The sequence below is a fragment of the Spinacia oleracea genome, chromosome 6 (genome assembly GCF_020520425.1).
Source record: "Spinacia oleracea cultivar Varoflay chromosome 6, BTI_SOV_V1, whole genome shotgun sequence".
NCBI lineage: Eukaryota > Viridiplantae > Streptophyta > Magnoliopsida > Caryophyllales > Amaranthaceae > Spinacia > Spinacia oleracea.
The window spans coordinates 103,319,540-103,333,608 of NC_079492.1; the positions used below are offsets into that span (position 1 = coordinate 103,319,540).

General features: G+C 33.8%; 1 protein-coding gene across 1 annotated transcript; it reads left to right on the plus strand.

Moving 5' to 3' along the window:
* The first annotated feature begins 7,345 nt into the window (after positions 1-7,345).
* On the plus strand, positions 7,346-12,120 carry LOC130463428 (pre-mRNA-splicing factor cwc22-like). Its single transcript, XM_056832558.1, has 5 exons — positions 7,346-7,534; positions 8,067-8,081; positions 10,961-11,005; positions 11,098-11,349; positions 11,842-12,120. Exons 1-5 carry the CDS (start codon positions 7,346-7,348, stop codon positions 11,992-11,994), a joined length of 654 nt encoding a protein of 217 aa, XP_056688536.1. The 3' UTR covers positions 11,995-12,120.
* The last annotated feature ends 1,949 nt before the right edge of the window (positions 12,121-14,069 follow it).

Sequence of the window (14,069 nt, forward strand, 5' to 3'; positions counted from 1 at the left end):
TCCATTTTAGTAAAACGGGTGAAATCGGTTATTTGTTGAATTTTTTTGTTTTTTTGGTTGTGAACTCACCGTTTAGAGTGAATTTATCCCTCGGACTTACTCCTAATCTCTAGACTCGTCTCATGCTCAATTAAACTCCTTAAAAAATATACGGATTAATTAAATAGGATAAAGTATGATGATGTGGTATAATTTGATTTGATTGGAGAAAAATTAGAGTTTTAGTGAGTCTTGAATGAGTTTTGGATTTTCAAACTCACTCCAATAATTGTAGTCTTTACTACATTATCCCAAGACTTAAACTCAAGACTAGCCTCGAAACTCATTTTAAGACTTGGATAAACTCATCCTTAACTATCATGTTAAGACCTCGTCGATTGATTATTTGTTGAATACTTCGTATGTATTTGATTTATTTGTCTTATTTTTTAGACGTTGGATCCGGTCGACCTGATAAATAAAGGTTAAAACTTAAAATGGATGATTTAGTGCTTTAAATTATAAATCTAGACTTGTCAAAGGAAGTTATGGCAATCGCAAAACACAGAATGTTACAATATAACGGTAACATAAAACACATATTTCAAATCAATGAAGAACATAATAAAATTAAGCGACTTTTAATTTATCACTAGTATTTGGGTCCGGGCAATGTCCCAGGTTAATATATCACAATTCCATATAAATTCAAGAATGATTAGATTTTGTATTGAATGAATTCACCCATGTATGGTAAAGATAAACTTACTAAATTAGTCAAAATCATTTAACAAACATATATTTTGACAACTTCGTACATAATCTCAATATTAAGGTACATAATATATTGCTAAGTTATTGGAGAATATATTATTTGATTTGCCTCATATTATTCGTGGGCATACGTCTTTATTTATATTACAAACTAAATGGTCCTACACTTCGTAGGATTCTCAAATCCTACAAACTTCTATCTTATACTTCCTCCGTTTATAAATACTCGCAACGTTTGTCACTTTCACGCATGTCAATGCACAATTTAGATCGTCAAATCTTAAATTCTCTCCAAGCAAAAATTATAAAAAGTTGATATTTTGAAAGTACGTATTGAGACGAATCTAACAAGATCCCACATTACATAAACCACCAACAATAGTCAAAATAGAATATGTGAACAGAGGAAGTATATAAGATAACTCTATCTCATATGATATTCTATCCATAACTACGTTATCCTCAACACCCTCCCGCAATCGTAACGACAGTTTCACAAACGTTGCGATTGGAAACGTAAAAATATCTTATGTACGTGTTAGTACCAGATCAATCGGATGAACTGGAACTTATTCGTCTTTGTTGAAGTCGATATGCACAACTCAGTGATCGATGTCAGCTTCAATAAAAAAAAATCTCGATCGAGCAGGAACGCCATTTTTTTTGAACCTGCAATTTTTTCTCTTGATGAGAACGCCTTTCTTTTCGAACTCACAAATTATCTCAACATAACGGAAACACCTCGGCCTCTCTTGAGCGAAATCATGCTCAATCCGTCATTAGTTTTTCGGAGCAAAACCAAGCTCTAAAATCTTCATTGGTTTTTCGAAGCAAAACCAAACTCGTATATATTCGAATCGGACGTGATACCAAGTACGAGTTGTTTTTCTCCAACACAAACTCATCGCTAGGAACCCATAAACTCTCCAACTCTAACAATACCTATAGTGGAAAAAATTCACGAACATCCATCATGCATGAATTCATACGAGCAATTTAGAAGGTGGACCATGGTGCACATAGAGCATGGTGCACCTTAAGAACACTAGTATATAATTGAAAGAACATCTGGTTACGAGAAAAGAACATGAGTATTTTTTGTATTTAGGTTTTTAATAAATAGTAAAATAATAAATTATTTTTATAACAAAAAAGTGAAATATTATACCGCATGTTCTTTTGCCGTAGTGTCATGTTCTTTTGCTTATGCACATATGTTCTTTTGGTGCACCATGCTCTATATGCACCACGGTCCATAGTCCACGAATTGACTTATATCTCATATCATATAACATAACTCTATCTCATATGATATTATGGAGTATATCATCTAAGATAACCACCTTATCTCAACATATATTTTAAGAGATATGGAAATTTCACTTATCAGATTCCCTTCAATTAATACCTAGAATCCATTAAAAACTTAACCCTCTTTAAAAAAAATTAATTGTTATCATAAAACTAAGTCAACCTAACTCATATTACAAACACACCGTTTTAAGAGAAAAAGTAAAATAATATTTCATACTATGTACTTTGTACTCTGTAGAACCTTATGGAGTAGTGTGCTACTCCCTCCGTTCCTTAATACTCGCACCGGTCAACCGGTGCGGAGTTTAAGACATTTGAATTGACTTATTAATTTAATGGGTGTTAGTTGATAGTGGGGTATTTTTTTAATATAATTAGTGGGAATGTGTAAGAGGTGGGGAGTGGTGATTGGAGAAGGAATTTTTAAATGATTTTTTGTAGGGAATAGGGGTGTAGGTGGGGTTAGTAAGTAAGTGTGAGAAATAATATAATATTGGTATAATTTTCCATTTATAGAAGCGGTGCAAGTATTAAGGGACAACCCGAAAAGGAAAGCGGTGCGAGTATTGAGGGACGGAGGGAGTACCATATTTGGTAAATTTAATTGTATTTTTTTTTAACTTTTCTAACGCAAAAAGAGTATATATTTTTTTGAAAAAATTAAGAGAAAAACTTAGGAGCCCATCCGCACGAGGTAATTTATAAGTAGTCACTGTTTATAATGGACTCTAAATAGACTTTTTTCTAATATTTTATATTTTGGCCATTTTTCCAGCTTTACCTATTGGCCATTTTTGTTAGTATTAAGACTATTAAAAATATATTCTTGGTAAACAGTGACTACTTAAAGATTAAGAGAAAATATTTTTATTGGATTGAAGTCCAATTCTTGGTATTCGATAAACATGATGTTAACATTAACATTCATTACGGAGTAAAACATTAAAAGATCCAAGTATTTAAGAACATATTTTGTTTAAAAGAACTTTAAATGAAACTCATGTACCAAGATGGGCCCCACCTAGGAATCTAGATTTATGGTTCATACGTACGCTAACACTATGAATAATTCATGCTCATGAACATCAATACACATAGACCTGTCAAAAATCGACCCGACCCGAAAACCGACCCGAACCGAAAATACTGGGTCCTGAACAAGATTTTATGACCCGTAACCCGATTTTATCCGAACCCGAAAAACCCGAAAATTAATGGGTCAAAACCCGTCCGAACCCGTTTTGGACCCGACCGATTGAAAATCATTGTATTTATAGTAATAAATGAGATTATGAGAAAATTTAAGCATAATAAACACGCAGTTTTTACTATTGTTGTGTGTAATATGATTTTAATTTGGATTATACTCCATTTTATGGTTGAATTTGACTAAATATAAACTTGTGTAGGAAAATTTGTTAATTTGTGCCTATATTTTGTATATTTATCATCTAAATTAATGAAAATATAATGCGCGTTTTAAAATCTCTCAACCCGTTGGGTCGACCCGAACCCGAAAGTTCTGGGTCTTGAACAAGCATTTGTAAACCCGAACCCGAAAGTGACCGACCCGATTCAACCCGAACCCAAAAATATTTTTTTACAACCCGACCCGACCGACCCGTTTGACAGGTCTAAATACACATGTAACTGGAAAAAGGACTTGACCTTTAAAAAACATCCTACAAATCAAGTGTTGACCAAACAAGGGCAACTATGTATGGAAATGTTATCCATTTTATTTTTTATATATTTTATTTCAATTAAAAGAAAACTATTTGGGGTGTTTGGTTAGGAGAGTTTTGAATGAAACATAGCTTTTTAAAGTGAATTAGAGGTTTGACCTCTAGAAAAAGTTAATTGGGAGTGTTTGGTTATGAGAAAATTGGAAGAGAGTTTTGGGTTAAAAAACTAATTCTGAACAGGCTTACTATATAAGCTTTTTGAAATTAGAGCTGAGGTTTGAGATGGTGAAATGTCAAATTACTAGTTTGTCCTAATATTGCCTAAAATTATAACATTTACCAATCTCTAACATTTCCCTCTAAAAACGTTATTCACACATTAGTCTCCTTCACCCCTGACCAACATTTTCTTCTTCCTATCCGCAGCTCCTAATCAAATAGGGCTTCGTCTCATATCAGATTCTATAATGCTATTTAATGGTCAGATTTGTAGTTTACCAGTTAGATAGAAGATGAGTGATGTGGCCCTAATGTTTTCACATTACATACATGAGAACTTCTTAATCGAAATTCCCTTGAAATATCTCCCTTAATGGTAAGTGGGGACTTCAATTTTGTTAGGAGACTTATTACCTTAATTGGAATGGATGTTGTTAATTTAACACCAAAATAACAAATAATCTACGGAGTAGCTACCTAGTTGGAATGCAAACGTTGTCTGATACAAAGTCTATTTCTAAATCAGGACATCCATTAATCCACACGTACTACACTTGAGTATTACGGAGTAGGATTCATGGGGGTAAATTAAATGAGCTACTACATTGAACGACTCGATTTCCCTCACTATGGAGTATGGACATGACTCCAATTACCAGACAGGTCACAGACACAAAACTATTTGCAACCCTTAAACTTCTACAAGGATATTACTCATGTAAGAAATGCTGACACTGGACTTTTTACTCCAGAGTAATTGAGAATATAATTTTAAAAAAAGGAATTCTTGTCTTTCCAAATTATCACCCTTAAATCTCAAATTAAAATATACCTAACACAACTTAGAGTTTAGCGGATGATAAAATACAAAACCAAGGTGTGATAGACCCAGCGGCTTTTTAAGCCATACCCACATTTAAATTGAAAAAGGTAGACCACATTTAAATGAATGGGTAAAAATGTTGACTTACTATATACTGTCATCGTTTGTATAAATAATGTCATTGTTGTATTAAAACCTGTCATAACCACCCAAAAAAATGAAATGAAATAAAATAGAAAAAGTAACGGGACCACTTAAATAAATGGGTAAAAGTGTTGTCATATATATTGTCACCGTTTGTATAAATATTGTCATTATTACCGATATTTTTGTACTTTAATTTGTTTGACTTTTCAATTTATTATGCGAAATTACCATTTTACACTTGGATATGGGTCAAAAATCCGCTAGTCACCAGCAGTGTACTGAACCAGCACCTAGCACCTAGCACAGGTTAACTAGCCCAGCTCCGCAGGTCGTCGCCTGAGCCACTCCCAAACATTTGGCAGTTGATGGGGCTCGAACTTGTGACCTCCAAGTCATAAGGTGAGTTCCCCACCAACTCCACCAACTTATGTTGGTTTGGGCCTTTTGTAATTGGCCAACAATACACATGCACAATTATTATTCAATTGTTATAGTGTAGAATAATTTGTCATCAACGTAAAAATAAAATACTTGAATAGTTAATTCTTACCATACGCAAAAACAAAACATAAAAATAAAAATGTAGGAACAAAACGAAACATGATGTTACATGCAAGAAGTGTTACAACCATACACGGAGTAGTTTACTACTTCCATTTGACTTGGAATCTTGGATCATTCTAGACTCACATTACAAACCTAATGTCATGCATTGTGTCTGAATTATATTACAGGGTCGAGTGAGATCGACATCGCCTATAGAAATGGGAACAATACTGCCTAAGATCTTTGCATAACATGTACGTAGAATCATGTCAAGTCTATATTGGTTCGTGTTAAATATTGTGAGATGAGGTTTAATTCGATCTCCAGCTCTCGAATAATTATACATTGGGTTTGGGTCATATTATATTATATTACTAGTATTTGGTCTGGGCGATGCCCATCACTACTTTGAATATCATACTGTGGTGTGTAGTATGTAAAATGTTAGTATAGACTATACAATTTGATATTTAGAGTTACATATATTTATGTCCAAAAAAAGAATACTCATGGTTGGCTAAGATCGTAAGACATCCAATTTGTATATGACGAGTCCTAGGTTCGAATCCTATTATAAGAGATTTTTATGGTACATATTTACACCACCATATAAAGCTTTGAGAAATTGGCTTTGCACTGCAACCAATGTATAAAACCAAAACCACGCTATAACATCGAGGAAGTAATTTCGATATGCGGTGATGTGTTTCAATGGGGCAATTCTGTAAAAATATTGAATTTCAATGGTACATATTTTACTCGGAATGGTACATGTTTTATCGTAATGGTACATGTGTTTTATCGTAATGTTACTCCGTTTAACGAAATGATACTTTCTTTTTAATGAATGGTACATGTTATTCACCAAAATGCCCCTAGGGGCATTTTGTACCATTCATTAAAAAGAAAGTACCATTTCGTTAAACGGAGTACCATTACGATAAAAACAAGTACTATTACGATTAAAACATGTACCATTACGATTAAAACATGTACCACTACGATAAAAACATGTACCATTACGATTAAAACATGTACCATTGAAATTCAATGCATTTACAGAAATGCCCCCGTGATATGTTTTGAAACACATTACAACATGCCGAATTTACTTCCTCATAACATCTACACTGATCTATATTAAAAAAGCATTTCTAATAACGTATTTGCGTCATATGTATCTTTTTTATTCACTAGAACATGTCATGTCATCTCCTTATCAAAGAATATGCAATAATGTACACAGTGGCGGACACTAGTGGAAAAACATTCATTTGCATCACCACATTTGTCTCGCACATTTAAACATGTGACGCAATTGACAGTTCTAAGCATTAAAATTAGTCATTTGCGTCGCAGAATTACTAATCTGCGACGCAAATGACTCTAAGATGTTTTTAGAGTCATTTGCGTCGCAGATTAGTAATAATACGACGCAAAATATTACCTCATTTGCGTCGCAGAATTACTAATCTGCGACGCAGATGACTCTAAGAGTCATCTGCGTCGCAGATTAGTAACTCTGCGACGCAAATGAGTTAAAAAATTTCGGAAGTTTCTCAAATTTAATTATAACCTTTTCCTTTTATTTTTAATTTGGTGCGACGCAGTCTACCTGCTCCTATTCTCTTTCTCTCTCATACATTTCCTGCCTCCCCTGTACAACTCTTTCAGTCTTTCTCTCTCGTATTTTCCAAATCTCCTTGTTGAAAGTCCAAAGCTTCTCTGTCTCTCCTTCAGAATCAGATTCGAGCTTTCCCTTCAAAGTCTTCTCTCACCAAATCATCCCAATCTCTCAAATTTGTTTTAAAATTCAAGCTTAGAGAATACGAAGGAGGCAAACCCAGATCTGAAAGCGATGACGTCTTCAGCCGGATTTCAAGACGCGTTCTCTGCAAACTCTGGCTCTGAGGTGGATGACTCGGCGGTGACTCATCTTGGGTGCGGTGGAAGTGGGGCTGAGTTTTGGGGGGATTCTGTTGAGTCGACTCAGACCGAATTGGTCCCGGGTTACACCGCCATAACAACAACAGCAACAATGGCGGGAGTTTGTCGCTTTCTGTAGTTCTACACCAGAGGACCTCTTTGACAACGCTCCTCGGGTAACCAGTAAACCCGTTTCTTAACGCCGGCTACTCATTAATTGATTTATTATGCCTTCTTGAATCTAGGGTTTAATTTCTGATCGGAGGGCTGTTTGTTTATTACGATTGCTAAATTATTAGGGTTTGATTGTATTTCTGAAGTTCGAATTCTCCAAATTTATAGGCTGGTTTATTGATTGTTGCTGCTTTTCTTGGCTTCTTTCCGATTGATTGGTGTAATATTTGCGCAATTTTTAAGATGGAGGATATTAATGAATTGCTGAGGAATTAAGGGTTTTAATCAATTTTGAATTAGGGGTTTGAAGTATTATCGCCGAATTTCATATTTATATTCTTCTACTGCTGTACAAGGTTTCTGATTGGTTGATAATTTCTAATTGGAAGGCTATTTGTTTAATTCGGTCGCTGAATGATTAAGGTTTGATTGAATTTCTGTTCGTGTTAGATTTTGGTTTTGTTTTGATGATTATGCAGTTGCTTCGCCAAAAGGTTTGTGTAACACCCCCGATTTACTAACAATAAATATATAAGAAATATATAGACTTTATAAAAATATTGCGGAAGCGTACACCTAAATCGGAGGTATCACCGCCACACTTGACCACATTGCCAAGTGCTAAGGCTTACAAAACTTAAACTATTACAACTCGATTACTAGGTGATCTATTTACAACTGTACAACTGTTACAGAAGACTAAACGGTAACACTTGAACTCCTTCAACTTGAACTACGACATTTCACGATCAATCTGCTCCAGTCAATCTTGACTGCTCACCATAGTGGACAAATTCCAAAAGGATCGTAGCAGGGCCACCATAAGAAAAAGTCTTGGCCACAAACACACATAACAAATAAACACACACATCAGCAAAAGCTGAGTAATCAAAGCTTATTTAATAACCCGACATATAGAAATAGTAATAATAATAATGATAATAATAATAATAATATAATAATAATAATAATAATAATAATAATAATAACAATAATAATAATAATTTAACAAACACATAGGTACAAATTGATAAACAATTCTTATAAAACTAGTACCTATAACCATAAGTAACAAGGATTTATTGTTAATTTCTTATAAGTTCACCATTAGAGGAATGTGGATCGAGTCCACCACCCAATAGTATATATTGAACTATTGGATGTAACCACCAGAGAGATGTGGATCGCGCCCACCACCCATTAGTATATATTAAACTATTGGATGTAACCACCAGAAAAATGTGAATCTAGTCCACCACCCAATAGTATTGGACTATTGGATGTAACCACCAAATAGGTCTTAGTCCTTAAGTGTGCACACCCCCCTGTGAGTGTTTTTAACTCAAAGGAGTAGATTAAGCCTAGGGTCGTGCTCATGGCTCCGACCAAATAATAAAGCACAATGTGCTATTTAACCGGTTATGTTATCATAGGAGGAAATGTACTACAAGATGATCGATTGTCATCCCAAAATAATTAATCCAAATCGTATGGTATAATTCTTCTAGACAACTCAAGATAAATAATCTAGACCTCAATTTTCATACCCCTCCGCTACAATTAATGCATCAACTAATATAAAAACTAAATAGCGTCGGAGATATACGCATATATACTACATGAGTTGTAATCTAAACAACTTACAAATAAAGTTGGACAATTAGAATATACAATCAACTTCAATCAGTTTGTATAATAATAAATGATAAAAATAATACAAAGTATAAACATCACCAAGGACTAATACGAAGTATAACTCATCATTTGATCAAAATTAAATGATCAGCATCCATTTTAAGCTAAAGATCTATACTTCTCAATAACAGAATAAGATCCCAAAATATCATTATACGGATTATCAACTAGGCCCGTAACAACAACGACCTAAATTCCGAGCCTTATCAAAATAAAGGCCTAAAATCCCAAACGATAAATAATATGATTTACTATAATAATAATCACACCAACACGTTCATTCTTGATAGAAGTAATACTCCCAAAATAATTCATCCAAATCTCATTACTTTGACTTCTAGTAACAACAAAAGAAATTACACTACCATAAACATGCAACCATCAAACGCACTGCTAATCAATATAACAACTACACATTTCTCATATAACCCAATATATCACTATAAATCAGATCAACAAAGCGATCATAAAATCACAATATACTATACAATACATCATAGAATTCGAATATATACATAATAAGTAGTATAATTAAACATCTCCAAAGTAACGAGTGCGCGTGATTACCTTCTCGGAACAAATAATGGTAACCTACATTGCTAATCAACACGCGAACAACCCTTCATGTTGTTGCTTCAAGGCGCAAGAAACTTTAATGATGGTGACAATGGTTTGATACTACCGAGGCAATTTGGTGCGGAGATGAAGGATCATGGAGGTTCTGCTTTGTTGCATTGATTTATTTTGATGAGAGAATGGAAGATTATCAAGGCTTGTGTATGATAATGATCAATGGGTTTGAAAAAGCGGCTGTCAAATTTACTAGGGTTATATATATAGGTTTTCCATATAATAGAGTCCTATAACCAATAAAATAGGGTTTTAAACTTTCCGAAAATATTAAAGGGGACTAATTAACACGAAAATAGTTATATTTTGAATATAAAATATATTTTATAAAATTATAAAATATAGGACTATTACAATCTATCCCCCTTAAAATAAGTTTCGTCCAGAAACTTAAAGTTATAAAAATATAGAGTATTACAATCTACCCTCCTTAAAGGAAGTTTCGTCCCGAAACTTAAAGTTTGAAAGATATAGAATATTAAATATACCCTCTTTAAAGGAAAAGAAGTTTTTCCCGGAACTTAAGTTGGGAAAACATTGTGACTTTAATTTAATATGCTAATTAAAGATTTTTTTTAAACGAAAATTTATACCAAACATTACTACATAAAATATTCGGGATATTACAGTTTGTGTTAGAATTTGGTTTGATTTTTGATGAGTATGTAGTTGGTGTTATGATCGTTGATCAAGTAGGCTGTTTGTTGATATGCAATCCTCACAAAGGTTCGTGCTTTATGAGGATTTCACAGAGCTGATATGCAATTCTATTTGTCGGTTTGAATGTCGTTGTGTTGGTTGTAGTCCCATAAACTCTTACAGATTTTCAGGCGTTCCGTTTCTGTTCGCTATGATTTTGTCCAATTCACCTCGTGATTTTGTGATGATGAACAAGTTTGAGGATTTGGAGATAAAATTTGTTATGAAAAATTCAAATCTTATAGACGATGGTATTAATTACTTAGGTTTAGAATCCCTTATTACCAAATAAGAGACTTGTGCTGTTTATTTCAGACTTCATACTTCTATTTCTTAATAATATCTGCAGTATTTGGTTGGCAATGGAAGTTTCTTTCGATTCTCCCCTGCTTTGGTAAACTGTATTATGGCTTCTGTTTTTCCTTCAAGCCCATATGCATGGCGTATATATTCTTGATATTTTATATTGTTAATATTGCTTAATAGGCAATCCCACAGCTTGTTATTCATTGGTTTTGTTTGGTTGCAGTTGTAGCCCAAAGTAGACCAAATGATGATGATGAGGACGATGATGAAGACGACGAAGACGATGAAGAGCAGCAAATGCAGATAAAAGATGAAACAGAAACCAACCTTATAAATCTCCGAAGAACTATATATTTAACAATTATGTCCAGTGTAGATTTTGAAGAAGCTGGCCACAAATTGCTGAAAATCAAACTTGAGCCTGGGCAAGAGGTAGAGCAATTCTTCTCTTTTGGATTTCTCTAACAGCTTTTCTTATTGCCTTAAATTCTGTTCTTGAAGTGCATCAGACTGTGCAAAAGGGGCTTGATCTGAAAATTGTTTCTCTGATAGTTTGGGAGATTCTTTTCTTTGCACCCTTTCAATGTTTTACCTGTTCTGTGTAAATTTAATCTGGATATTTTTGAACTCTTTCAGAAATACTAGGCAATCCTTCAGTTATTATCCTACCATGGCTCTGATGTATACCTTTTGCTGTTCAGAACGTCAATGATGCATGTTAATTTGTTTATGCAGTTTTGTATTTTTCTGGAATCTCCCTTTAGTTGTAGTTCTTAAGATTGTCAGTAAAATTTAATTATTTCTTTGCCTTTATGCCGGTTTTATTTGTTTGTGTAGCACTGCTATTTTCTTTATGCTGATTTTATTGTTTTTGCTGTTTGTAATTGGTTATTATGTGAAACTCATCTGAAATTGTCACTGCAGATGGAGTTGAATATAATATTATTGGAGTGCTGCAGCCAGGAGAGGACATATCTCAGATATTATGGTCTGTTAGGCCAAAGGTTTTGTATGCTCAACAGAGTGTATCAGGAGAATTTTGAAAAGTTTGATTTTCCCAAGTTGATTTTCGGATAATTGCATGTTTTTTGGGTTGATTGTTCCTGGGAAGAAGAGAGAGAAATATCAGAAATTGTGTTTTTTTGGGGTTTAGCAGCTTTCGTAGCTAAATAGACCTGATTTTAGCCTAATTGATGTTGTTTGCATCACAGTCAGTCTTTTGCTTTTCGTTCGATCTCATCACTTGCTATGCCTTGGTCTTGATTGTTGGGACGTTTCTCAATACTACACTGATTTTAGCCTAATTATTGTTCTATTTAATAATATGATTTGTCCATTTTACTATGTAATAGGTTTCATTTTAATATATATATATATATATATATATATATATATGTATATATTAAAATGAAACCTATTTTTTTTACAAAATTCAAAGTCATTTGCGTCGCACATTAGCTTAATGTGCGACGCAAATGGCTAATTTTTTTTGGCGCCAAAAGGTCATTTGCCACGCACATTAGCTTAATGTGCGTGGCAAATGACTTTTCAGCATGATGACTAAAAGCGTCGCGACCTTTTGCGTCGCGCAATGTGCGACGCAAATGAACTTAAATGTGCGATGCAAATGAGTCATTTTCCACTAGTGGGAGCCAGCATTTTTTTTTGGGGTGTCGGCAGTGGCGTTCCCAGGATTTTTAGAGTGTTGTGTCCGGTGATATTCCACAACACACAATATATAACTAAAAAAATGTCATCCTAAAATTAATCAATATTCATGTTATAATCGTGCAAAATTATTACAATTATAGATGTGTGGTAAAAACTGAAAAGAATTACTTAATTTAAGAAAGCGGGTGTTTAAATTCAAAACCCTAAGTGACCAGTTATTTATAAAACTGGTCTCTTAGGATTATCCCCTATATTTTTTCAGAAATCTAAGAGATCAGTCGTTTGGCAAGGTTGGTCTCTTATGATTACCTCTATAGTATACCCGATGTCTTACAAGCGGAGCGGGTGGTTTTAAGTATAACCTAAGAGAGCGGTCTTATAAAAGAACAGATCTCTTAGATTTCAGCTATAAGTTTTTTTTTTTTTTTTGGGGGGTCCATGCACCTACCTGGCTCCGCCACTGACTGGCTCCGCCGACCGCTAAAAAAAATTGAAAAAAAAAACTTATAGCTGAAAGATAAGAGACCTATTATTATAAAGAACCGATCTTAAATTATACTTAAAAAACACACGCTCCTCACGTCAGGCAGCGGGTATATTATAGAGATAATCCTAAGAGACCAGCTTTTATAAAAAACCAGTCACTTAGAAATTTGAATGGTATAGGGGGGATGATCCTAAGAGACCAGTCTTTAGAAACAACTGGTCTCTTAGAGTTTTGAATTTAAACACCTTTTCCCTCAAATTAAGTTACTTTTCAATTTCCACACATATGAAAACTGTTGAGAATAATTGTAATAATTTTGTACGATTGTAATATGAATATTGATTAATTTTAGGACGATACAATTTTTTTTAGTAATATATTGTGTGTTGTGGAAAATCACCAGACACAACACTCTAAAAATCATGGAAACGTCACTACCGACACCCCAAAAAAAAATTCGTGACTCCGCCACTGGGTGTAATGAAGGAAGCAAGCAGACTTTACCAAAAGGAAAAACATGCGAAATTTGCTATCAATAAAGGGAGTAACCCTTTGAAAATATGGTACCACAAAGCTAAAGATTTTAATTTGAGCAGTCTTCCCTTGTGGTCAAATTAAACATTTCCAGCTCAACTTAGGTCACCATCTCATTAAAATCCAATATTAATTAAGGCCAAAAAGTTTTTTATTTCTTTTTTAAATAACGAAAATGGAGTACTCTTAATATAAAGGAATAATAAAGTGAAATTTGGTTAATTAATTTGAGCATAATAATGTATGATGTCTGCAAAATCCCATCATGTAGTGCATTAGATATTTAGATGCTACCTCCTCAGTTCTCCCAACATTAACCAAAAAGGCAACCATGACTTTATTTCACTTTCTCATTTTGTAAAGTTTCTATTTTAATTTAATGGAAAATACTCTGTTTTTACTTCTTTTGTCTCCGTGTTTGCATTATCATACACTTTTCCTCTTTCTTTACCATCATTTT

What these genes read in the sequence shown, in the direction of transcription:
- LOC130463428 (XM_056832558.1), top strand. Translation starts at nt 7,346, where the DNA reads ATGACGTCTTCAGCCGGATTTCAAGACGCGTTCTCTGCAAACTCTGGC. An exon ending in TTCGATTCTCCCCTGCTTTG is followed by an intron (nt 11,006 to 11,097) that starts GTAAACTGTATT and finishes ATTGCTTAATAG; the next exon opens with GCAATCCCACAGCTTGTTAT. An exon ending in AACTTGAGCCTGGGCAAGAG is followed by an intron (nt 11,350 to 11,841) that starts GTAGAGCAATTC and finishes TTGTCACTGCAG; the next exon opens with ATGGAGTTGAATATAATATT.